Source organism: Oryza sativa, chromosome 9 (assembly GCF_034140825.1).
Source record: "Oryza sativa Japonica Group chromosome 9, ASM3414082v1".
Lineage (NCBI taxonomy): Eukaryota > Viridiplantae > Streptophyta > Magnoliopsida > Poales > Poaceae > Oryza > Oryza sativa.
This window is the reverse complement of record NC_089043.1, coordinates 20,720,264-20,746,301: the sequence shown is the minus strand read 5'-3', so window position 1 is coordinate 20,746,301 and position 26,038 is coordinate 20,720,264. Positions and strand designations below refer to the sequence as shown.

The window sequence follows — 26,038 nt, the reverse complement described above, 5'->3', positions numbered from 1 at the left end:
ACTACTAAGCTACACGTGAAACTCTAGAGAGCAAAATTTATACTTTACAGGCAATAAATGAATTTAAATATTTGAGTCCACAGTCCAAGTTCTACCTCCAGCAAAGAGCTCAGAAATGGGATGCGTACTCTGGTCCAGATTCCAAAGGAGGCAGAGCTGCAAGATGTGATCAGCAAAAGTGGATGCTGACCTACTACAAGGAGTTTGTAATTAAATTTCAAAAAAAAAGAAACATTCAAAAATAAAACAAAATTTTCATTAAAATTAGAAATAAAAATATGACAAGTCCATGTAGAATATAAAATATCAAGAGTCCATGTAAAGGTATAAGTTATAAATATCGGAAATTTGGAATAATAAAATGAGTATTAAAAGAAGAACCCAAATACAACACAACACAATTTAAAATCCCTAAAAAAGACAATTTAGAATAAAAATAATTAAACTACAAATTTGATTTCAATACAGATTTGAAATTATAATCACTCATTCGCTAAATTCAGAATAAAAAAATACTTTAAAAGAGCTTTGCTATCTTTATTAATTCACATCCATGTATATGAATCAATTAAAGAGAGGTAAAATAAAATACATTTATTTAGCAATAAAACTTTCTCAATCTTAAGAAAAAAGACAGAGACAATAAACATTCAATTAAAAACAAAAAAATACCTCACTTTAATTTAGGCTTATTTTGTTAGACCTATTTCCAAAACAAACTAATATGCATGCCTACGATTTATTTTTATTTTTTAAAACATTTTTAATATAATATTTTAATAACAGTCTATGGCAAATTTTATTTTCAAATCTAAACCTTTTGGTCACGCCAAGAAAGCTGGCATTGCAAAATAACCCTATAATGCCACAAGTATTGGTGTGACAAAACATGTCACGCTGGATCGAGAAGCCACATTGTACGGCTGCCACGCTAGTTAAACTAGCGCTGCTAAACCATGTAGCAACGCCAACATGCATAGCGTCGCTTGGCAGGCCTACGTGTAATGCAAGATGAAGGTGAAGTACTACTGTAGTATTGCTACTCCCTCCATTTCAGGTTATAATACGTTTTGACTTTGGTCAAAATCAAATTGCTTTAAGTTTGACTAAGTTTATAAAAAAAGTAGTAACATTTTCAACCCAAGATAAATTTATTATCAATTAATAATTTGATGAAACTAATTTAGTATTATAAATATTATTTTATTTGTCTATAAACTTAGTCAAACTTGAAACAGTTTGACTTTGAACAAAGTTAAAACGTCTTATAACCTGAAACAGATGTAAAACAGATGTAGTACTGTTTTGTGAAAAAGAACCTTGTGTTTGTGGGTTCTACATCATTTTCTTATGTTTAATTCGTAACTGAAGATTTTTTGGTTGATCTATCTCTCATAGCATCTATCCAGATCATGGTATGCCCACATATCTATGAAATGAGTTTAATATGTGTGTGTATATATATATGTGATGACTGATTACATAATTATTAATATTTTGTACTTTTTAATGATTGTGATGAAATCTAGCTCTTTATTCTTATGATTTGTATCACATTGAAGTTACTCAAGGCGCAGATAAATGGCTTTTTCCTTGTTAAATATATATAATTTAGATGGTTGCACTGTTACAGAAGCATTTTCATGTGTGTATGTGTTTCCCAAATTGTCGGTTCAGCATGGCATGTTTCGTCACGTCAATTAATGCTTATGGTGTGACAAGGTTATTTTATAACGTCAGTTTTCTTGGCGTGATCAAAAAGTTTAGATTTAAAAATAAAATTTGGCCCGATCTATTATTAAAATATTTTATTAAAAAGTTTTAAAAAATAATAAACATTCCCTACGATATTTTTATTTTAAAATTCTCACTAGCTAGCTATTTATCTGCATTAAAAATTCGCTGCCTTACAACTCCTAGTTAACTTGATAGTAAAACGTGGCCATGATTCACAGAACTTAGACACATCCATATGACCGTATTTAGTTTGTTATTAATTACTATTATTACTATTACTATTGAATTCTAAAAGTTATAGACTAAATTTAGCCGTGCAATTTGGATGGACCCTTGCTTGTTACATGGCCAGTTACTTGTTTGGAAGGTAGCAACAGTACACTATACACTGACTAAAATAACCCACCACGTGCAACACTACAGATGCTGACTTGATTGCGACCAAACATCACGAGTGAGTAACATGATCACCGAGCAAACCTCCTAGCTATCGTGTAATGCCGCACAGCAAAAGATAAAACGACAGTTAATATTTTCTCTTCTAAAAGTTACACATGTAACTTGCTTATTGTGTTTGAGACTTTGAGGTGAGGAACACACTCCTAACGCATCGCCGGCGCTTTGATTTCTATAAGATATAATAAATTAAGATAATAAATTTGTGTGATATACAAATATATGTACTCCCTTTCTCACTGAGTAAGACGTATACATGTTTTAAGATCCAACTCTTTGACCAATAATATTCTTTTATAATTAAATTGATTTTTATTTAATATCATTGGGTTGATATTTGAATTTACTTTCGTATAACTGTGATTGTGTTGCTACAAACATCGTAATATTTGAGAAATTCAAATATAAATATTAGTTTTGAATACCATGCCAGGTTTGATCATGCCATAATTAGTACGGTGAAGGGAGTATAGTTAAAGTTTTTTTTTATAGCTTGTATAAATTGAATTTAAACTTACATGTTTTCTAGACTAATATACTATTAATCTATCTTTTATCCTTTTTATAACTAGTTACTCTAATTCGGATTAGGCTTTGTTTAGGGGCTGGTTTGCAACAACCCCGCTTTTTTTTCTCTAAATCTTAAAATAACTTGGTCTGGTCTCTTTGCGGGCTGGGCGAAAAAAAAATATGTTACACATGTCTAGATTTTCAACACAGTTAGTTCACTATATAAGCATCAGCCTATCAGCTCGACATTTTATATTCACAGGTGGCCGGCTCTCTTCTGCACACAACGTGTAGCTCGACAATCTACTTAGCAAGATCACTTTAGAACCAGAATCACCAGCAACCATGGAGATGGAGCTACCATCATGGGCCTCAGTACTGGTCATTGTGCTCGCCGCCGTCGTCTTCCTCCTCGCCACCATTCTCCGCCATGGCCGACGCGCGTATAGGCTCCCACCAGGGCCTAACCCGTGGCCGATCATCGGCAACCTCAACCTCATTGGCGCGCTGCCACACCGCTCCATCCACGAGCTCTCCAAGCGCTACGGCCCGCTGATGCAGCTCCGGTTCGGGTCATTCCCCGTCGTCGTCGGCTCGTCGGCGGAGATGGCCAGGTTCTTCCTCAAGTCCCACGACATTGTGTTCACCGACCGGCCGAGGACCGCCGCCGGCAAGCACACCACGTACAACTACACCGACATCCTCTGGTCCCCCTACGGCGCCTACTGGCGCCAGGCGCGCAAGATGTGCGTCACCGAGCTCTTCAGCGCGAGGCGGCTCGAGTCGTTCGAGCACATCCGCGGCGAGGAGGTGCGCGCGCTGCTGCGCGACCTGCACGGCGCGGCGGCGCCCGTGCTGCTCAGGGACTACCTGTCCACGGCGACGCTCGGCGTGATATCGCGCATGGTGCTGGGCAAGAAGTACGTGGGGGTTGAGGGAGCTTCTGCCGGCAACGGCGGCGGCGGCGAGGGGACGAGCCCGGCGGCGACGCCGGAGGAGTTCAAGATGATGATGGACGAGCTGTTCCTGCTGAGCGGCGTGCTCAACATCGGCGACTTCATCCCGTGGCTAGACTGGCTCGACCTGCAGGGGTACATCAGGAGGATGAAGAGAGTAGGCAAGAAACTGGATCGGTTCATGGAGCACGTCCTGGACGAGCACGACAAGGTGCGGCGGCAGCAGGGTGATAGGTTTGCAGCGAGGGACTTGGTCGACGTGCTCTTGCAGCTCGCCGATGACCCTAACCTCGAGGTCCAACTCCGGCGTGATAATGTCAAGGCACTTACTCAGGTGATCGATCCCTGCTCATCATCCTACTGCAGCTTCTTTACTCAGGTGATCGTCCTTTCCATGGCACACGGTGTAAGCTAGCTCTTCCATATGTGGTGCAGGACCTGATCGCCGGCGGCACGGACACCTCCGCCATCACCGTGGAGTGGGCCATTTCGGAGCTCCTGAGGAAGCCGGAGATCCTCGCCAAGGCGACCGAGGAGCTGGACCGCGTCGTCGGCCGCGGCCGCTTGGTCACCGAGACGGACATGACCAGCCTCCCCTACGTGGAGGCCATCGTGAAGGAGACGATGCGCGTGCACCCGGTGGCGCCCCTGCTGGCGCCGCACGTAGCCCGCGAGGACGCCTCCGTCGGCGGCTACGACATCCCCGCCGGAACGCGGGTGCTCGTCAACGTGTGGACCATCGCCCGCGACCCGGCGCTGTGGGACTCGCCGGAGGAGTTCATGCCGGAGAGGTTCATCGGCAGCAAGATCGACGTGAAGGGACAGGACTTCCAGCTGCTGCCGTTCGGGTCCGGCCGCCGGTTGTGCCCCGGCCACAGCCTCGGGCTGAAGGTGATACAGCTGAGCCTCGCCAGCCTGCTGCACGGCTTCGAGTGGAGGCTCCCCGACGGCGTGTCGGCCGGCGAGCTGAGCATGGAGGAGGTCTTCGGCCTGTCCACGCCGAGGAAGGTTCCGCTCGAGGTCGTCGTTAAGCCCAAGCTGCCGGCCCACCTCTATACCGGGCCCTGATGTATCTATATGTCAGTACGTGGGCCATTGATACCAATACTTCCCATGATCTCTACCATGGAATAAGTTTGTTATGGAATATTATCTCCTCGGGAGATAAGATTCTTTCTTGTGAACCAATCCCAACTAGAGTGAGATAAGATTTATCTCCTCCTAAAACCGCTGTATATGGTAAACTTGTAATCAAGATCAGATTTATAATTAAGAGAGATTTCACCCTATATATGTGTTCACTACTTCTGAAATGTTCTTGAAGGCAAAAGGAAGGGCATGAGTGTTCTACACAATCTCATGCATCTACTGCTGTGAGAGGGATAGGGAACAGATCCGGTGATCCACTAATAGGCGTATTTGGTTTATAACAAAGTTCACTCTAGGTCCCTTACGTCCAATTCAAATTTCGTCCTTCGATGATATATCCCTCAACTTATAATACTGATATACTTGATGTCCCAGAGCAGTATAGAATCCAATTTTGGTTGATGTGATGGCTGAGTCAGCGTGGTCCTATATGTCAGTGCCCCAATCTTCTTCCACCTCTCTCCCCTCTCTTCCCATCTCAATCTAAGCCTCCAAGGCGACGAGCGGCGGACGGCAGGGAGAAGCTCGACGACGGCAGCCAGTGGGGAGAAGCCGCTGCCTACCGGCCACCGCCCGTCGCCACCGTTGCACTGTGGGCCACGCCCAGAGGGAGGTTGCGATGCCACTCGAGCTGTCGTGGGGTCTATCCTTGATCATGGGCACGCGGAAGACTATTCTTCCCCATCAAGCGGCACCACTTCCTTACCAACACCCACCACACAACGACCTCGTTGACATCACCGCCACCAACATTGTCACTGTCTGCACCCCAACATCACTGCCACCAATGTTGTCGCTATCTACGTCTCCTGCCTCACCATCCTCATCGTTCACCACATCTTCCCTATGTAAGGTAGCTCATCTTCACAAGAAAACTACAAATGGATATCTCAATCATCAACAAAATTAAATTACCACCCCAATTCAAGCTTGATCATGTGGACGCCTTCATGGAGGTAGAGCAACATACACTCCTGGTCATTCGAGACCTTGACAGCAACTTCACTGTCACCGCCTTTAAAGCCAGCCACTTCCCCAGCACCGTAATGTTCCTCTTCTAGGGAGACTCCTTCGGTCATGTCCTCCACACTAGCGACTGTCACTTGCCCCTCTTCCACCTCCTCACTGACTACGTCTTCCTCAACCGCACCTTCGTCGCCACCTACTCTCTCCACTTCCCCACCAAGCAAGGGGAAAGGACCGGTAGCAGCAAAGAGAAGAGGAAGGGTCCGGTCGCCACCGTTGAGCATCTATCTGCTGACCGCCACCCTTCTCCCGTCAGTCACCGCTCACTGCCATCGAGCTTCTCCGCACTGATCGCCCTGGAGGCATAGATTGACATAGGAAGAGAGGGAAGATATGTGGAAGAAGATTGGGCCGCTGACATGTGGGACCCACGTGGGTCTCATGCTAACTCAACCGTCATGTTAACCAAAACCAGAGACTATATTTTCCTGGGACGTTAATTATACCGGTATTGTAAGTTAAGGGACTACGGTTCAATGATATAATTCGAACCATACTTTAAAATTAGAGACCTAGAGGGAACTTATTCCCGCTGCCATATTGGTGGCGTTCCGGCTTTAGCACTTATTAGGCCTCTTTTTGGATCGACGTACATGTCATGTCTCTTATTTTCTTTGCTTCGCCGTGATTAACAGAAGTACAACACCGTGAAGTAAAATTAGCTACACCGGGAGCCAGCTGACGGCGACGAACTAGAGCGGCCTTATAATCCCTCTTTGGGAAACTCATAAAGCTGAAAGATATCACCGGATAACACATACCGATGACCGCGCGCCCAGCTAGCTTGCCAGGACAACCAACATAGCAACACATAAACGAAGCCAGAATTCTTCCAGCCTCCGGTCGAACACTTCCAATCTCCCATCTTGCCCGTCATGTTAGCATGCTGGTTAATTAATCGCCGTAAGCCCGTAATAATCGATACGTGTCACATCCCCCACGTGTACGATATCGGGCTGCGCACGTCGTGCTCGCCGTTGCTCCAGGTCAGCCACCCGAACGCGGCGTCCGTCGGGCCACCGGGCGTCGTCGACTTGAACGTCACGGTGTACCTCAGCTTGTCCCCGGCCTTCTTGAACGCGAGCCTCGCCGGCTTCACGGCCACGGCTATGTCGCTCGGCCCGGTGACCCTCGCGGTGTACACCGACCTGCCGTCGCCGACGTTGGTCAGCTCGCGCCGGTACTTGACGGTGGTGCTGCGCGACGACGACGACCGCCGGCCGAACACGACGGAGAACGACGGGTAGTTGAGGTCCCCGGGGCTGGACAGCTTCCGCTGGCACGTCACGTTGGGCGCCGCCGTGATGGCCTGGACCTGCGGCGGCGACGTGCCGACGGAGCACAGGAAGGCGACGTAGTCGTCGACGGAGGTGTCGTAGACGAGGCCCGGGGAGAGGGCCTTGACGGGGTCCACGTGGCCGGCGCCGATGGACCACGGCGTCGCCGTGGTGTTGCTGGCGGCGTCGACGATCGGCGAGCCGGTGTTGTCGACGGTGTATGCGGTGGTCATGAGCGCCGACTTGATTGCGCTGGGGCTCCAGTCCGGGTGTGCCGCCTTGACGAAGGCGGCGAGGCCGCTGATGTGCGGGCATGACATGGATGTTCCTGCGATATCACGATTGAGTCTTTAATCACTCTAGTTAATTTTATGGCTCAAAATATATAATTAAGCTGAGAGTGCAGCTTTCAGCAATGTAAATTACGAATCTACTACCAAGGTTCAGTGCAAAAAAAGAGAGACATAGCCAGACACATGTCAGAATATCGTGCAACTAAAGTCATGCCGACTGTCGAGCATATCATGCCATTTGGGTGCATGCGAACTGCACTACAGCACTTGAAAGCTAAACAGCACCATCATGACCAAATATGATCATAACGGCATCAAACAGCTACTGTTAGCTGGTACTGATCTATTCTCGAGCACGCCGGACCGTAAAGTCCGTGCTCGAACTTTCGGTGCAACACACTAATTACTAATTAGAGTAAGCAACATACTTTCAGTCGGTATACTACAGTCTACGTACAGGGCTACTTGCATGGAGGGGGCAAAGCGTGCACTGACCTGACAAGATGTTGAACGGCGACCGCCGCTCGTCGACGGTGAGCCCGGTCGGCCCGACGGACCCCGTCCAGCCGGCGAGGATGTTCACCCCCGGCCCGATCACGTCCGGCTTGAGCAGCTGCGCCACCTGCCTGTTCGGCCCACGCGAGCTGAACGCGGCCACCACCGGCGCCGGCCGCACGTCGAGCGCCGTGCCGGCGAAGGTTAGCCCCACCTCGGCGTCGGCGTCCGACTCCACGTACCTCCTTATGGCGTCGCCGCTCTTGGCGCCGACGGCCACCGCGGGGAGAAGGTGGCTGTCGGCCACGACCTCCTCGCCGCTCTGCGCGGTGTTCGCGAGCACCATACCGACGCCGCCGGCCTGCTTCACCACCAGCCCCTTCTCCACCCTCGAGTTGCCGCCGCGGTCGCACAGGACCACCTTGCCCTTCACCGCCGCCGCGTCCAGCGTGCCCTCCATGCAGAGCTTGCTCGCATTGCTGCCGGCGCGGATGCCTTTGTTGTACACGACCGGGAGCTTCTCGTCGCCGAGCCCGTCGCCGGAGTAGAGCGACATGCCGGCGTGGGTCTCGCCGTTCCCGAGCTCGGCGTACGCCGGGAAGTTCCTGTCGAGCGTGCCTGCACCGACGGTGATCACCCACGGAGCAGTGTTCACCAGCGACGACGGAGAAGGACCACTGTTCCCCGCGGAGCACGCCACGACGATGCCGCGGCGAGTGGCCGCGAGCGCGCCGACCGCGATGGGGTCACGCGAGAGCGGGAACGCGCCGCCGCCAAGAGACAGCGAGAGAACGTCGACGCCGTCATCGATGGCCTTCTCCATGCCGGCTAGTATGTCGGAGCTGAAGCACCCCTGCCTCCAGCACACCTTGTACGCCGCGACGCGCGCACCGGGCGCCATGCCGCGGGCCGTGCCTTCCGCGTAGCCGAGGAGTCCCGCGTCGGCCACGACGGCGCCGGCCGCCGTCGACGCCGTGTGCGTGCCGTGACCGTCGTGGTCCCTCGGCGAGGAGAACTCGAGGCTGACGTGGGAACCGTTCCCGCCGCCGCCGGCCCCATATCCCCGGAAGAAGGCGCGGGCGCCGATGAGCTTGCGGTTGCACATCGACGACGGGAAGTCGGTGGCATTGGTCTCGCAGCTCCCGCGCCACCGCGAAGGCACCGGGCCCATGCCGACGTCGCCGAAGCTGGGGCTCTCGGGCCAGACGCCGGTGTCGAGCACGCCAATGATGACGTCGGTGCTCGCACCGTCGGCGTCAGGGGCGTCGTACGGCGGGAGGTGGAGGAACAGAGGCGAGCGCGTGGTGTGGAGCGGGAGGATGACGTCTTCATGGACGGACGCGACGGCGGGGTGGCCGCGGAGCGCCGCGACGTGCGACGGCAGGAGGCGCGCGGCGAAGGCTGACGGCGCGGCGGAGGTGTAGGAGTAGAGGAGATGACGCGAGGGGTCGACGGAGAGGGAGGCCAGGTGGGCGTGGTGCCAGTGTAGGTGAGTGGCGTACGGGGCCGGCTTGAGTGCCGGGTTCAGGTAGACAATGTAGGTCGCCGCCCCATCGCCGGCGCCGGAGACGAGCCGCACGCACGACGAGACAACGACGAGGACGGCTAGAGCGAGGAGGAAGGGTGGCTGCTGCATGCTGGGCAGTGTTAGCGAATGGAGGGAGTTGTCTGTGCGAGCCGCGTTCGATTCAAATATAGGAGTGGCATGGCATCAACCTGGGTAGTACAGCAGCGCGCGTACAGTCGTCTCGATGTCCTGCTGGTAATGTGGTGATGTGCCGTCTCGATCGATCACCACCGAAAACGCGATGTTCGTACGTGTAGCGTCCCTAGCGAACAGACATGCAATCGTTGGAGTCAACATCGACTTTTTTTTCTCCCTGGTGACCAGCTGCTTCGGCATACTGTTAAAGAAAAAAAAAGCGCATTAAGCACTGGGATCGTGTTCATCATGCACGTCCTCCTCCAGGCCAGCCTTAACGCAATTATTTGGCTGGCCCTTCCTTTACAAGCGGCACGGTCCGCGGCCGCGCACGTCGCGGCGCCCATAGCACTCCTCTCCCTAGCCCTGCCTCGTTGTAACACTACGACGCACTTGAGCGGCGTGTGCCGCCGCCGTCCCGCCGCGATCGGTGGTCGGGTGGATTTGTGGGGGGGGGGGGGGGGGGGTGGATCGCTGGTGCGCGTGCCCGTGCGTGCGTGAGCAGTGAGTGAGCTCTCCTTCCTTTCCACCGAGGCCGCGGCCGTCAGCGCGCGCGGGGCGCGGTGCGTCGCCACTGCGAGCGACCGATCCAGCGATCGCGTGCGTGCGTGCGACACTTTTCGCCCGCCCGGGCCTGGTGGTGATCTGATCGTCGCGCTCTCTAATATTGCGTCGCCCATGCCTCCACTTTCTCGGGCGATGAACCGCGTGGCTCCACGCCTCGGCGATCGATGGCGCGGATTGGCAGCTAGCTGGATTCTGTTGCGAAAGGTGGACATGGAAGATGCACTTTCTTACTCGCCATGTTGGGGAGGCAAAGGCAGGGGCGCGATATGCGCTATATCGGCATATCCAGTGAAGGAGTGGAGTGATCGTCAGTGCGTGTCTGAATGCCGCCATTGCTGTTCGTTTGGTGCGTGATTGCGTTTTCTCCCTTGGTGATTTGTCAATAGTGTCTGATGGTGTCGAGGGATTATTTGCTAGTAAATGCAAGCAAGCAGGACTCTTTGATCAGGAAGCTGCGAGAGATTGGTTGCTGCAGCAAACTGAAGATTGGTAGGTATCATTGATCTATCTATCATGCCAAGTTGCCACACTAACTTTGCAGAAGAACTGTACTATAATGTGTGATTGTGTTCCTTTCTTGGTTGTGTTTAGATGGTGGAAAAGTTGGAAAGTTGAGAGAAAGTTTGTAGTTTGGAGAAAAAGCTGGTAGTTTATGTGGGACGTGACTTCCCGTTGGGCGTCCGATGGGAGCCGAAGTAATCAAGGCAATTAGCTTAGGTTCATCCCGAATCCATTCCATGTTTCTTAAACAAGTCCTTCAAACCATCGTGCTAACAAGCCATTCTCCTCCGAAAGTCCCAGAGCTTTTTCTGGTCCATATGCATCAATCATCACTGTTTTGTTCTGTAATTCCATTTCATTTTATCTATTTTCTTCAAGAAATTCCATTGATGTGCTTTTCTATTGCTCTCATTCATTCCTATTCAATCTATTCAAAACTATGGGTACTGGTCTCAATGGGAAAGAGCCCTAATTCGATATGTCCTTCCATGAGTTTAGATCTCTATGTATGAATCTCTTATTCAATCCCATACTTTTTCTCATTTCAGAACGATCAGCATACTGTGTGACTTCTGCGTGACAGTTCTTGCATTTCGTTTGTTGCTTTGCATGAACATTTAGATATTGGAAAGCCCTTAATTAGGAATTTCATAGATAGAGAAGGACGGGAAAAAAGAGAGAGACTGACTAACTACCCGGATCAATGCTGATTGACGACTGAATAAATAGCCGGAAGCAACAACTGCACGAGAGAGAAAGAGCGGATCCAACTAAGGAAATGCAGTACCTGGGCCCAAGTAGGACAAAGAAATGCAAGTAAATGCCCTCGATTCATTCCTTTTATGTGAGTGGGAAAGCTAGCTAGAAATCAATGACAAGGAGTAGAGGCTAGAGCAAAAGGGCCTGGCGTCAGGTTAGTTAAAGCAAGAAAGTCAATGCTCAGTGTATTATTCGGGAATTGGTTTGGAAAGCCTTGGTAGTAGTGCACTCAAATCGACATTGAGATTGGGACATAGCCGCCCAACGATTAGACCGACCGGGGGACTGGAAGATCTGGAACTTTCCTTTGGCCGCAAACCTTCTTTGAATACGAAAGAATGCTTGTTTTAAGGCAATGCGAGAGCTTACCAGAGAACAAAGGAGAGTAATGAGTTGATAGATAGGAGGCAGGCCCAATGATATTCAATAAAGGATAGACCGAATTCCGTCCGTATAAACATAATTTTTATTTTCTTGTAAAGTATTTCTTTTATTTTAGAGGAGTCTCTAAATAATATTCATCATCATCTCTAAAGATAAAGGTGAGTTCCAGCAGAATGTCTATTGAACAAGAGCACAGCGAACTTCGAAATAAGAGACTGAACTTACTTTCTTTCTTGCTTGCTTACTTCTTCCTTGTTAATAGTAGGGATCAAGCTAGTCAATTCAAACCTTCTCCGCTTACTTGTAATCCGCTTACCATTTGCTGATACTCTAGAAACGACATATCGAATTAGGGCTTTTTCCCATTGAGACCAGTACCCGTAGTTTTTCTGGGAATCAAACCACAACCAGCGCCTTCTTGTCCGATGAAGTTCAAGTCTCTAACCTGTTCTTGCCTGGTGTTATTGAAAACTAATCCCTGTCTGGGTTAGAGTGTTTGGGGTAGGAGAATGTATAGTCGAGGAAGACAGTCTTCTGGGGGAAGAGTGGGTTTCTCAGTGTGAGAGCTAAGACCACGGTGCAGAGTGGGGGGGTTGGAAAGTCCACATAGAGCTGTCGACTATAAGAGTGCAGTCCAGAGAGATGGCTCTCTCTCTCTGGAATCAAGGCTCGACTTTCTCTTCTTTCTTTTGGTATATTTTTGATACCATGGAATTGGCAATATAATTTTTTTGAACTTTTGAAGGAAAAAGGAAGGATTTTTTGCAATCGTTATTTCTTGCCTCTGTCATATCATGGAAACCTTTCGATTTGGAACAGGGAGAGATGGCTGAGTGGACTAAAGCGGCGGATTGCTAATCCGTTGTACAATTTTTTTGGCTCGTTGTGCCAGGGCATCACTTTGAGCTTGCTTTTGAAGATTCTGATTAATGCGACGATGGTTATTCTGAATTCACGTTGCTTTGCCATGATAATGTTCCGTTTTTCATGAAACAACTGTTTGGCAGTTGGTTGTTAGGCAAGATAAAGCCTACTAAACGCGAGGATCTCTGCGTGCACAACTCTGATATTTCGAACAGTGATATATGTGATATCCTGAGGGGATATGCCATAACAGCCGAGGTAAACTGCTTGAATTGTCACTTTGAGATTAGCACATTTTTCCTTATTTAGGGGAAAAGTGGCATCCAGCACGGGTCCAATAATTTGATCGATATGCCCTGTACTTTTTTCTTCAATTGTAGAAACCCCGGGATGAGAAGTACTAGGATTGGTTCTCATAATTAAAAAAAAAGGAATTTATCGAAAATTTTCTTTTATTCTGTTGAATAATGCCAAATCAACAAAAAAAATATCCAAAAATCCAACAAAAGTCAAAAGGAAATGAATTAGTTAATTCAATAAGAGAGAAAAGGGGTCCAGCACTTGATTTCATTGCCCAAACGAATCACATTCAATCGTTTACTCATTCCATGAGTCCGTCGAAGGCAAACCAGCAGAACCAAGAAATGGGAGGGATGGGGTTTAAGGATTTGAATTATTTAACCTCCTAGCGAGACAAGCGTGGAGAATGCTGCAAGAACAAGAAAGTTTGAGCGCAAGGGTGCGAAATGTATTTCCCTGATGAAGACTTCCTAAGAGCAGACGTGACTTCCCGTCGGGCGCCCGATGGGAGCCGATTAAAATCGGGCGCTGATGTCAGCATGACGTCAGCGCCCGATTTACGTGCAAAAACTATTTTAAACTGATTTTTCTCTTAAACTACTTATCTAAATAATGATCCGATTGCACCATTAAATTCGTAGCAATTAAATCTTCAAAACAAGACCACACATGGATATATTCCGACGAAATTTTTTTTAGCTTATTATTGAATTATTTTTAAATGTTGCACGATGTTCCACTAGGTATATCGGAATTGTTTCACTAAGTAGATCGAAAATGTTTCACTCGTTTAAATCGGATGTTGTTTCACCTTATATAAAAACAATGTTTCAGCAAATAGCGAAAGATTGTTTCAGTTCACTGCAACATTTGGTTCATACATAATGAAACATTATAAATACACTAGGTGAAACATTTTTTGGTGGAACAAAAAATAAAACGAATTCTCTTAATAGGGGGTTCCAAAATATGTGGGTTTTTTTTGTTGCAACGGAATATTTCAGTTCACTGCAACATTAGGTCTATACATAGTGAAACATTGTGAGTATACTAGGTGCAACATTTTTGGTGGAACAAAAAATAAACTAAATTCCCTTAATATAGGGTTTGCAAAATATATGGTTGATTTGTTGCAAGTGGGGACAGATATTATGGTGGGGTCAATGGTATCACTGTGCGTGGGGATGGGGCCGCAGGGGGAGCGCCCGATTTTTTCTCCCCCGTCGGTCGACCGACCAATAGCATTATCGGTTTATGTGTGTAGGAAAGTTTTCGATGTGATGTGATATGATGGAAAGTTAGGAATTTAGAGGGAACTAAACAAGCGCTTGTTTCTAAAAAAAAAAAGAACTTGGCATTTCATATGGAAGTTTTGCGCCTCTGCTTGCAGTTGTAATCTGAAGACTGACTTTGCTTTGCTGTGTAAGGTGCTCAGCTCTGTCGTACACTATGTCACTATCCAATCTTTAATTTGTGTCGTGTACGTTGACCTGTGAAAAACTAAAGGAGATATACCGTCAAAAGTCAGATGCATTCCTGTGTCTCCGCTGTGACAACAATACACTGAAACACATTTCTGTAGCTCGTACACTGTAGTCGTACGAACGTTCATACTAACGATTACTGCTGATCCTAATCACAATGAACAGAGGATAATTTGTTACGCTATTAGCCATTTATTACTAGCGTTCATGAACATTCAACTCAGCGATCGACCAAGTGCCGACACATTCAGGAAGTAAACATACTCTAGTCGAATCAAAACAAGTTACCTGAAAACATTGAGCTCAGTGTTTATTGAAACGTGGACGCAGATAGGATCCTATGCAGTGACTGATCACCTTTACACCATAATGGATCCTCAACTGTATGATCATCGATCATGCATTGCCATTGGTGCGGGTGTGAGCTGGTCACCGCACAGAACAGGATCCATGCAAATGCTTTCTTCCCTAATCGCTTTCAAAGTGCTAACTTCCATTAATGTGTGTTTCGTGTCAGCTCACAGCTGACATATTCATGATATCAGCCAGTGTCAGCCTTAACCAAAAATAAAATGACCTCGATTTAAACTACACGTTTGACGTTCACGTTCTTCAAAATCCCAAATTAAAGAAGCTCCTCAATGTCCTTCAGAACTCAGAGTTGTACATGTTTTCATGAAAGTGACGCAAGGCATACTTTTTTGTTTAATAAAAAAAAGAAGAGTATGTCCAAATTCGTTGTATTAGAAATGTCACATCCTAGTACTAGATTGGTTTTTCTTAGGACGAAGAGAGTATGCTTTACTGCAAACTTTGCACAACTACAAGTTCTAACTGCTGAACTATATGTTAAGGTTTGTTGTAAAGTGAGCATAACTTAACTGGTTAAATTTCTTATGGAGTTATGGTGAAATTTTGTCTACCTGAGTTCAAGTATTAAAGTATTTTGTCAACATTTGAAGGGAATATTTCAGTGTAGGTGATATATTCGTCAGTAGCGAAACGTTTATGGTAGTTTTGTTAATCTTAAGATATGCCGGCTTAGTCTTTCAGAAGTGCTCATATCCTTGCCGTAGTAACTTTGTCGATCTAAAAATATACTGACCAAATCTTTCAGAAGTACTCATAGGAATTAGGTATGTGTGTGTGGCTTTATAAAAGGTAAGTGTGCGGACGTCATGAGCATAGTAATAAGCATTAATGTATTAAAAGAAATTAAGGTTTGTTAGTGCTAGTTGCCGCCGCTTGAATCAGCAAACTGCAGCAGTCAGCGTTCGGCTCGACGCTGTTCGCTCTACCAACTCCACGGACCAGTCTGTTTGGTGAACTTGCCAACCACACGGTATTTGCCTATTTTGCCAAGCCGTTTCGCCGTTTTAGCCGATCCATCTCTGCATTAAGGCGTGGCGCGCCTACCATATCAAACCGTCGTCGTCGGTCTCTTCGACACATTCCTGTCACGGAGAGATAATCCCTTTCGCATCAGCGGCGGCATGATATTCCGAGTGTCCGGCCGCGGCGCCCGCGCGCGCCGGGGGCGGCCGAAGATGGCGGTGGCGCGGCTCGGCGCGGGCGCGGGCGCGGGCGGTGGCGCGCCACGGCGGCGCAGGACGTTCTTCCTTTGGCTGCTGCTGCTGAGGTCGCGGCGCGCTCTGGCGCGGCTCAGGGAGTACTACGCCGAGATGATGAGGCGGCTCGTCGCCGAGGCGGCGGCGCTGGAGCCCGCGCCGGCGAAGTCGCGGGGCGGCGCTATCGGCGCGGCGCCGGCGAGGTCGGCGGCCGTCGTGCCCGCGGCGGTGGCGCGCATGGTGCTGAGGTGCAACTCGCACTACTACATCCGCTGAGCTACTCGAGCTCTGATGGCAATGAAAGCTTTGCGCGCGTATCTGTCGTGATATTGTATTTTTTTTCTTCCATTTCTCGCCGTGTAACTAGTAATAAACTTGTAAATTCAATGCGTGACTGTATATGTTTTGCAGAAATAATGTGTCAAGAAACCCTCTCCCCTAGTCTCCTTGATGTTTGGTCATTTTTTTCTTTTATCGTTTATTCTGTGTTGCTTCTTCCGTTCAACCTCTCGTTGTTGGCTTGTTGCCAACTTGCACAATTGCTAATTATGGTGTGTTTGTTCAGCAGAAACAAAGGTAAACTAAAACACGATTAGATCAGTGTACACAATGAATCGGCCATTTGCTAAGTAACACTAAAAAACAACTATTAGTAGTCCAGTACTTACTACTATCAATCATTTTAATGTTTAATATTGCGACTTAAGGACCATAAGAAAGGTCAAAACTGACCAACCAAACCGCAACGCATGAATGTACTAAAGCTCACACAATGACGCCAGGCCCGGTGTGCGGGCTTATATTTGCAAGGCCAGATCTGTCAAAGCCCATAACGTTATCAGGCTGAAGTGCCGAACAGACTAGTACAAGGCCAGGCCAGGCCAGCCACAGAATTTCGCCTTCCCTGACATCCACCAAGCAGCCCAAGTTTGCAACCAAGTTTTTGGCAAAGTTCCGAGTCTGCGCATGAGCGACTAGCCAAACATGCGCCCTCTGGAAAAATAAGCTACAGATGCGAGTTTCAGGCCTTCAGAACGGCGATATCTTTTGGCGAACGAGACTTCAGTCTAGATTGCGTTAACTGTGAACAAATCGGTAACCCTACAAGAAGCAATGACGATATGAAGGGTGATCACCATTTCTCACAAGTCAGATCTGAACAAAAGGTATAACTCACTACTGGAGCAACAGACAAGGGGCGTGTCAATCCAATTGATAATAGTGCTGCTACTATTACTGAAGTTTACGATGGAGTAGTATCAGAGAAGAAAGAACTTGCTCTTGCGTTAAACCTGCTTTAGGAGCCAGAGCAGAGCCCAGTGACAGCACAGATAAACAAACATGCACAGAAGCACATGAGACCTTCCTTCAAAAAAGAAGCACATGAGACTATTCCTGCCAACGAAGTGTTTGACACAGTCCGATCCATAACAACAATACCTAAAAAGTTATACATATCAATTGCAGCTTCAAGTTCAAGCAGCAAAACAAACAACACCATTTGGGCGACTTTAAAATGTGTGTGAAAGCTTAATCTAGGCAATGCAACAGTTTTTTCCCCTGAAATGGATAAGGCGAGGCGCCCATTATTACTTCACATCACCGTCAACTAGAAAAGGTCTAGTTGCAAGACAAAGTCACAAAGTTGAGCATCTCTCACGAGGGCAACCGAAAGCAACCGATACCACTACTTGTACATAGTTCATGGCTTCATGCCACAGATGAGGAAATACAATACACCTATTGAACAAGTACTTGCTGCAGCAACATGCGCTGTCCACATGATTGGAGGTTGCCAACTGCCTAGGATCAATCAAGCGTCGACCTACTCATTTCATCATCTCAGCTTAAGATTATGCTAAAATATCACCATGCGAGCCAAAATGTGATGAATCATGAAAAAGCACATATCTTAACTTTCACTCCAAGCTCTGAATAAATTGAGTGCATGGCTACATGATCAGTACCCATTAGTGTTTTGAACTTTTCACTAATAAGTTCATATCGATCACTGAACAAGAAGGAACCCATAAGGCCAAATTGCCAATGAATCATGAGCAAAACTATAAACAAGGCAAGATCATGCTCTTACATGATCCAAACTACAGTTTACCCATTCTCATACTGTCTCTGCATTCAGTCACAGGGACAGCATCATTTCATTCAAGAAGAGCGAGAAAAGGGAGAATTTTCTTTCCGTGATCGAATCTAGGCTCCTCATATTGTCAATTTTCAGTTCTTCAGAAAAGATATGCCTATGCTTATCATCTTTCAACTGATGATACTTCTTAGATTCGTTGCAGCTCAGAGAGAGAAAGCTCTGTCCATTCTAGAGTTGATTATTCTTCAATTTGATCTAAGTCATCTTTATCCATTCCTCATTCACAAAGGCATCAATGCATCAATTGGTTGGAAACACAAAAGTAGCAGCTTTCTCATTTTGTACTCTACAATTTCCCCCCAAATTACAGAAACACCGGAATCCCCCTGTCACGCAATTGAATTTGTACACAGATTTATTTCTACTTGTCATACAAGATCGGGAAACCAAACAGAGGAGCCACACCTGGGGGCAGCCGCAAAGCCAAACCCTAGGCGCAGGCGCAGGGGTTGTCGACCACGACGAGGTCCTCGCCGTCGCTGCTGCGGAACGCCAAGTAGCCCGCCGCGAGCCCGACGACCACGGCGACGAACACCCCGCCGTTGAACGACATGACGGCGAGCATGAGGAGGTAGCCCAGGCCGGAGTTCACCCCGAACAGCCCGGCCGTCGCCAGCCGCGCCGGCCAGCGTCCGGCGGCGGACGAGGGGAGGAGGAGCGGGGCCCGCGCGGCGTCGGAGGACGCCGGGGGCGGGATGGAGGCCGGCTTGGCGCCCGCGAGGAGCTTGACGCGGATCCGGAACGCCTCGAGGTACTGGTAGAAGGCGGAGGCGAGGAGGAGCGCGACGAGGGAGAGGAGGTACCCGGTCCACGTGGCCGTCCGCCAGCCGTCAAACAGGATCGTCACGTCCTTCCCCCAGTAGAAGGTCATGTGCATCATGGTGCTCCGGCGGAGTGACTGCTGCTGCTGCGGCGGCGGCGGCGGAGGCGGCGAGAGGGGTTTGGTGATCTCGCCGGATTGGGAGCGGAGGCGGGTAGTTTGGACGGAGAAGGGGAGGAGGGATGAGGATTCCGGCGAAAGAGACCGGTGGGATTTTGAAGGAGCGGCCTTCGTTGCGAGGTTTGGATTTTGGGTGCTGGGTTTGGTTGTATTTACGTTCGCGCCACTGGACTGGAGGTTGGGTTTCCCAGCACGGCAGGTATTTTTGTAAGATTTATTTTAGAAGTTTCTGAATAGTAATAACCGGTATCTTCCAACTTAAATATTCTCCTTTATCATGTCCTCTGCTTCTGAGTTGAGAAGCACTATCTTGAAGATGAATAATCATGACACAAAATTCATGTTTACTTATGATAATAGAGAAATAGGAAAAACGTAGGAATAAAATGCCATATTTATTGAATTTATGTGGGATTGCGAAACAAAGGAAAGTCTTTAAACTATCGTTTGATTAGCACACATGAAGAGGAAAACATGAGGTGAGACCTCATACTTATTTTTCTCTAAAATTGCTCTAGTAAGGTATATTCCATAGAAATTTCAAATAAATTGATAGAAAAATAATTCTCCGTTTCAAAGGATACCTCTATAGAATTATTTTCCATAGGATAAAATCCTCTAGAATTTCTATAATTTTTTCTTTGATTTAAAGGGGGCCTTCTATCACTAACATGCGTTTCTACTTGATAGTAGCCCATATGTCAATAATTCATGTCAAAGCAAGTTATCTGTATATCCGATGTTGATTCCTATATAGTTATGTATAACTCAAGTAATGAAGCCAACGATATCGTTGAGTCCAAACAATTAATAGTGTTTTTATCGGCTAGCTATTTTTTTTCAAATATCGGCGGTAGTCGGTTGAGCAGGGATTGGGATCCACTGACTTCACATAATGAAGTCAGAGAGACGTACAGTGCCATTACTTTGGGATATTCTCAGTTGTCCGATTTACAGCGAATGAATGAGATCGATCACTACAGTATACTAGGTACATCATAAACAATATTCGGGAACACTGTATTTACTGTGTTTTGTACTGTACCTATAGTAATTAACTACAAATTACTGTCCCTACTGTAGTAGCAGGATCATTTTACCCTACGCCTCTACCTTCAGCCCCTAAAAGCAGAGGAGCTGGCTCTGTTGAGGTGATCGTCTGACTAGCTTAAGAGGTGGCTTCCCGCTGCCTAATTTAGTAATTTGCAACCGTATGGCATGAAACATGATGCTTTGAATAAGTGAAAAGTTTATAGGTGGAAGCAACATGTAGGTATAGTATTTTATCCCATAATTTTGTTTTAGAAACATACTACAAACGCACGCGTTTATGACACGGGTACACTCATCTCTATAAACACACACGCACACCCCTACCCTTATGAGCCTCATCTCTACGAACATATACACACGCTACCCTTATGAGCCTCATCTCTATGAACACACATACGCACACCATATCTCTATGAGCATCTCCAAAAGATTGGACGGACATATCTTGAAATTGACAAAGTAACCACTGGTATCTCGCTGTCGACGGGTACGCTGCCTACCACTAAAAACTAATAAGCAATAAATACGAGCACTCGTGTCAAGTTTATGACTTAACCCGGATGAGTTAGTTCCAAAAAAAAAACTAACAAGATAAGTTATACTCACTTCACTTTATCCTAGATAATCTGATAATCATGGTTGGTGATCGACTCACCTGATTGTTTAGTGGTCGTTTTATGTTTATGACTTGTCCGACAGATGCTTCGCCTCCTAGCTTAAGGCCCTACAAACAAGCTCGCGTGCGTCATGTTTGGAACGAGTCTGGGTCAAAACCGCCACTATCCAACGCTTACGTACCTTACCTTCCCCCTCCTTTTCGGCCGCTCGCCGGCGCATTGCCCCGTCCGGCTCTCCTTCCTCGAGTGCTGCTGCTGCATTGGTCATCATGCTGTGGCAACTGGCAAGAGGACGTAGGAGTGGGAATCATGGGCAAGTGGCAAGAAACGCCAAACCAGATGGATACTATAAAATACTAGTGCTAGTGCTAATAGATGGCATCGACGCCGAGGCTGTGGGCCGTGGCTCACATGTAATTAGCGGGCAAAGCGTGCCCTATCAAATGGAGCATCAGCAGCAGTACAATCAGGCGGGCAGCCGAGGCAGTACAGGGGCACGACCTGTACTACACTTGTACTCCCGCGTCCGGGCAAAAAAGCTGGGAGAGGCGCGCGGGCTGGCGGAGGCCGCAATGCCGTCGCGACTCGTTCTTTTTTTTCATTTTTTCAGTTGCGGGCGGGCGGCGAGCGCCTTGCCTAGGCCGGCGTCGCATAGCAGCGGTGGCTGCGGTGCGCATAGCGTGCCCGCAACGTGCGCCTCGTGCAGGCGGGTCAGCGGGTGTCACCACGGCCCACGCACGCGACGCGCTCCGTTTTACCGGTCGTTTCCTCGACGACGACCACGCACACGCGCCTCATACGAGTGAGTGAAGAGTCGGTGGAGGCTGGAGCACAGGAGCAGGCGAGCAGCCGCGCAGCGGCGCAGGCACTCGTTTTCTTTTGGAAAAAGTACACCGAAGGTCCCTCAACTTGTCATCGGGATAAAAAACGTTCTCGAACCACAAAACCAGATATGTGGGGTCCCTTAACTATATAAAACCGGTCACCTGAGATTCTTCAGTGGTTTTGACCCCGGTTTTGATCTAGGTGGCAGCTGAGTAAGCATGGGACCCACATGTCAGGTGACACGTCGTCACCTCTCTTTTCCCCCTTTCTCTCTCTTCCTCCTCTCTCTATCTTCTCTGTGCTGGCGAGGCGGGGCGCGTCGACTACCAAGCTCCACCGCCGCACCCGACGACGACGACGATGACACACAAGCGCGAGGCTGGGCGGAGAAGGGGCGGTGGGCACCAGCCGCAACGTCAGCCTCTGCCTCCACCTACGTCGCCGCACCCGACAACAATACACGCGTGCAAGGCCGGGTGGAAAAGGGGCGGCGGCCGGCGGAGTGGCGGCGGGCACCAGCCGCAGCGTCAGCCACCGAGGCCTTCGTGAGGAGGGCAACGACAGTGGAGGACGACGCCACTGCTGCCGACAAGGCCGAGAGGCGCGGAGACGGGGGCAGGAGCGGCGTGCGGCCGGCGGGGGTAGATATCCCCTCCATCGTCACGTCGTGCGGAGAGGCCGAGGGAGTGCAGGAACTCGACGCGCTTGAGGGAATGTAGGAACTCGACGCGCTCGCGCATGACATCGATGGTGGCGTGGAGCTCGAGGCCAGCGAGCTCACCCGGGTCGATGCCGAGAGAGGCGAGGAACGCGTCGACGTCGGCGCGGCGGGCTGCACGGCCACGCTCCATGTCGAGGAGGCTGGGGCGCGCGTAGAGGGAGGAGGAGGAGGAGGGGGAGGGGCGGGGGCTGGGCCGGGGCCTGGCATGGGTGGGTTCCCGGGAGCGGCCGGCGCGGGGTGGGGAGGAGGCGGATGTGGAGGCGGTGAGACGGAGGAGCTTGCAGAGATGGGAGGATGGGGGGAGAGGTGGCGGCTTGGGGTGGGCGGAGAAGAGGACGAAGAGAGGTGATGAGACGATGGGAACTCGGCCGCTCGGGGCCTCGGGGTAGAGAGGCGCAGGTGACCGGCCGAGACATCGATGAAGGGGATATCTTCCTCTGAATATGGATCGTCGGCTTCCCCATCTTCACCGAGACCAATTGCACGTCGGCGCTGACATGGCCCTAGCACTCCTCGGTGGGTTCCCTTTTATTGCTGCACCGACGCCGCTACAAGATCATGGTTGGGCCCTCGGTGACGACGGCGAGAGCTCCCCTGCTCCCGCGTCGTCGTCGTCGTCGCCGTCGCCGCCACCGCCGCCACGTCGCCGGCCGCCAGACCTCCTCTCCCGCGTCGCCCAGTCTGTCTCCTCGCCATCAGTCGGCCGGCGGCGCCGGCCTGCCAAGAGCACCAAACGAGAAGAGAGAGAGAGATAGGAGAAAAAGAGATGAGGGAAAGGGTGATTGTCGACGTTTGATGTCGCGATTCCGGTATTTGCATAGTATGGGGATCGTCGGTACTAGGGTATACGCGAGACTGAGGTAAAAGAGATGGAGACGAGGATTTTTATACAGGTTCGGGCCCCTGAATTGTCAGGTAATAACCCTACATCTTGTTGGCCGAAGCCGGTATTGCTCTTATTCACCATAATCACACCAGTACAATATTTGGGGTAGCCTATCTAATTGTTGTAGATATGGCGGTCTGAAGGTCTGACTCGTAGTCGACAACAGGGTAGTCTTCCTCCTCGAGTTCGTGCTCGGCGAGATCAAAGATAACGCTTTCGTCTCTCCTGACAGTATCCGGAGATACCGTAGGGGACTAGTCGTGCTTATCTCCGAAATCGATATCTGGCGTCTTGTCTTGGCGTATGTTGGCTTGTATTGGTTCATGGCTTTGTGGCGTCTATGTTGCCCGTTGATTGTCCGTGTCTCCTCTCCTCCTAGGGGGTCTTGTATTTATACCCATAGATGTCCCCTTGTCCAAGTAGAACTAGAGAAACCAATATGGATACAATCCGAGTAGTCCTTGTCGTTTCCATGTAGAACTCTGGTTGTCTTTCCTTATCCGGAACTCCCTCCATATATCCGCAGTCAGTTCCCGTATAAGACATGGTATGTGGTGGGTCCTGCCGAGATTTAGTCAACTACTATTAGGTATGTAGTATCCATAACCCTGACAGTGATGATGTGGCTAGCTGACATGTGGGGTCCATGTGGGTCCCACACTGACTCAGCCACCACGTCAGACAAAACCGGGTTGAAAACCACATAGGGATCTCGGGTGACCGGTTTTATATAGTTGAGGGACCCTGCATATTTGGTTTTACGGTTGGAGGATGTTTTTTTTATCTCGATGACAAGTTGAGGGACCCTTGGTGCACTTTTTCCTTTTCTTTTGGGCTGGGACTCCAGTGAGATGTCCCCTTTGGGCCAGCGTGGAGTTGGATCAATGAGGCCCATGCAGTTAGCCAGGCGGGAATTAGAATAAGTCCACTTCGACTCCCTCAAATATATATCCAATACTAAAACCCGATCAGAATACCATATATGTTAGAACCCTCAACTACTAAAACCCGTATGAAATGATTCCTTCGATGATTTTGAAAGTGGTTTTCACTAACGTGATGTGTTGACTAGTCCAATAGTTGAATCAATAGGTGGGACCCAATTGTCAGCCTTTTCTTTCTTCTCCTTTCATCTATCATTAGTTCTCCCGGCATTGACCCCCTCCCGACGGCCTCCGCGTTGGTCGGACCATATAGCGGCGCCGACGACCATCCCCACCGCTGCACTCCGGCCCCCTACCATGTTGTCATTGACACTACTTGCATCCGGCGTGGCCGCTGGCCTCCCCGCCACCTCCCTCTCCTCCCGGTGTCGGCGTCGAGCTTCCTCCCCCGCCTTCCTCTCTGGTAGCATAGCGGGACGAGGAAGTCGAGCAGGCGACAATTGATGGTGCTGGCGCGGCATGCGGCCCATCCAAACAAAGTTTTAAGGGTGAGGTCTTATTGGTTTGCCAAAAGCTAATTATAAGAGGTAACATGTATAGCTTATATAGCAATAAAATTAATTTGTGTATAAAACTTTTACATATATATTCTTAGCGATTTTAACCAATGCTAAAAAAAGATACATTGAAAGTATCTTAAAATCAATATCAAAATTAAGTTTTAAAATTTAAATTTTGGCTTTAACTTTTTTAAGTTAATCGATAGGGGTCTGAATAGTGAACCTAGCTAGTTGGCTGAAACATACTACCTCCGTCCCATAAAAAACCAATTTAGTACTGGATGTGATACATTATAGTACTATGAATCTGGATATACTTCTATCCAAATCCGCAGTGTTAGAATGTGTCACATATAGTTCTAAATTTGTTTTTTTACAGATGGAGTACATGTATTTCATAATAGGAAATTGTTTCAGGTAATTCACCGTAGCCAACTCTCTCTATTCATTGCACCAACAGCCATCTACCTACTAGGCTACTACATTTTTTCTTTCTTTACGTACGTGTCGACATGAGCTACATTCCTCCATGTTCAAGGCTCTCCTTTTCTGATAAATCTGAAAATCCTTCCCTGTTTGCAGGGGGGAGCCTGAGAGTGAGTGTCGTATGGGACACCCTATATTCCTGCGCGGTGGGATGCAAACCAGGTCGCTTCCATTTCACAAGCCAAGACGTTGAAACGTTCAGCCAACGAGAAACAAAAACGAATCGATGTGTTTGCCTCTTTGCAACGACGACTCCGGCCTGATAAAGATCGTCCTTATCCCAAAACGTCTCTCCACGTACATGCAGACGGGGAGGCCAAGTGAAGCACGCCTCGCATCTTGCATCCTCGCACCGAAGACGACGACGGGCGACGGCGCGCGGAAAGCCGGGAAATGCAAGCTACAGAGGGGCATCGACACACGGCACGGCTTTGTGAGCTGTGTGCTCACAGTGACCTACTCTGTCGCTGTCATGTGTGCAATTCTGTAATACTTTTAGCTATCCATGCCAAGCATTATTGGCACAGAGGGACAAATGCCTTTAATTTGTTGGCCAATTGTGAGAAAGAGAGATGGTGCTCGCTTACACAGTTACACTTGGACGGCTCGATCTCCTGTCAGTAAAACGAGGTTAAAATTACTAGCACTCCACTGAAGTTACTGTTAAATCTCAGGGAATAAAAGAATAGGTTTGTACTTCGATGGTTATGTTGGGTGATTTTTTTTGGTCGGAGGAATGAGATGGAATGGAATACTGGAACGGGATGAGACGTCACTTTCCGAGAGAACACGGATTGACTGGAAGTTTACAATTAGGATTGCTCCTCATTGATGTGGTAATATAATATATTTGTCAATTTATATGAATCATATGATG

At 48.5% G+C, this 26,038-nt stretch overlaps 3 protein-coding genes across 3 annotated transcripts; 1 reads left to right on the top strand and 2 right to left on the bottom strand.

Moving 5' to 3' along the window:
• Nucleotides 1-2,940: 2,940 nt before the first annotated feature.
• Nucleotides 2,941-4,948, top strand: LOC4347175 (trimethyltridecatetraene synthase). The gene is made up of 2 exons (XM_015755888.3): nt 2,941-3,993; nt 4,095-4,948. Exons 1-2 carry the CDS (start codon nt 3,049-3,051, stop codon nt 4,725-4,727), a joined length of 1,578 nt encoding a protein of 525 aa, XP_015611374.1. The 5' UTR covers nt 2,941-3,048; the 3' UTR covers nt 4,728-4,948.
• Nucleotides 4,949-6,410: 1,462 nt separating this feature from the next.
• On the bottom strand, nt 6,411-9,565 carry LOC4347174 (subtilisin-like protease SBT1.8). The gene is made up of 2 exons (XM_015755279.3): nt 7,900-9,565; nt 6,411-7,439 (listed from the first exon to the last, which is right to left on the bottom strand). The coding sequence occupies exons 1-2, from the start codon at nt 9,533-9,535 to the stop codon at nt 6,763-6,765; spliced, it is 2,313 nt and encodes a 770-aa protein (XP_015610765.1). The 5' UTR covers nt 9,536-9,565; the 3' UTR covers nt 6,411-6,762.
• An 8,816-nt stretch (nt 9,566-18,381) lies between these two features.
• On the bottom strand, nt 18,382-19,193 carry LOC4347173 (copper transporter 5.1-like). Its single transcript, NM_001403802.1, has one exon. The coding sequence runs from the start codon at nt 19,067-19,069 to the stop codon at nt 18,620-18,622; it is 450 nt and encodes a 149-aa protein (NP_001390731.1). The 5' UTR covers nt 19,070-19,193; the 3' UTR covers nt 18,382-18,619.
• Between the last annotated feature and the right edge of the window lie 6,845 nt (nt 19,194-26,038).

Coding starts and splice junctions, on each gene's coding strand:
- LOC4347175 (XM_015755888.3), top strand. CDS start 3,049: ATGGAGATGGAGCTACCATCATGGGCCTCAGTACTGGTCATTGTGCTC. Junction 3,994..4,094: donor ATGTCAAGGCACTTACTCAG/GTGATCGATCCC, acceptor TATGTGGTGCAG/GACCTGATCGCCGGCGGCAC.
- LOC4347173 (NM_001403802.1), bottom strand. CDS start 19,069: ATGATGCACATGACCTTCTACTGGGGGAAGGACGTGACGATCCTGTTT.
- LOC4347174 (XM_015755279.3), bottom strand. CDS start 9,535: ATGCAGCAGCCACCCTTCCTCCTCGCTCTAGCCGTCCTCGTCGTTGTC. Junction 7,440..7,899: donor GCCGTTCAACATCTTGTCAG/GTCAGTGCACGC, acceptor GTGATATCGCAG/GAACATCCATGTCATGCCCG.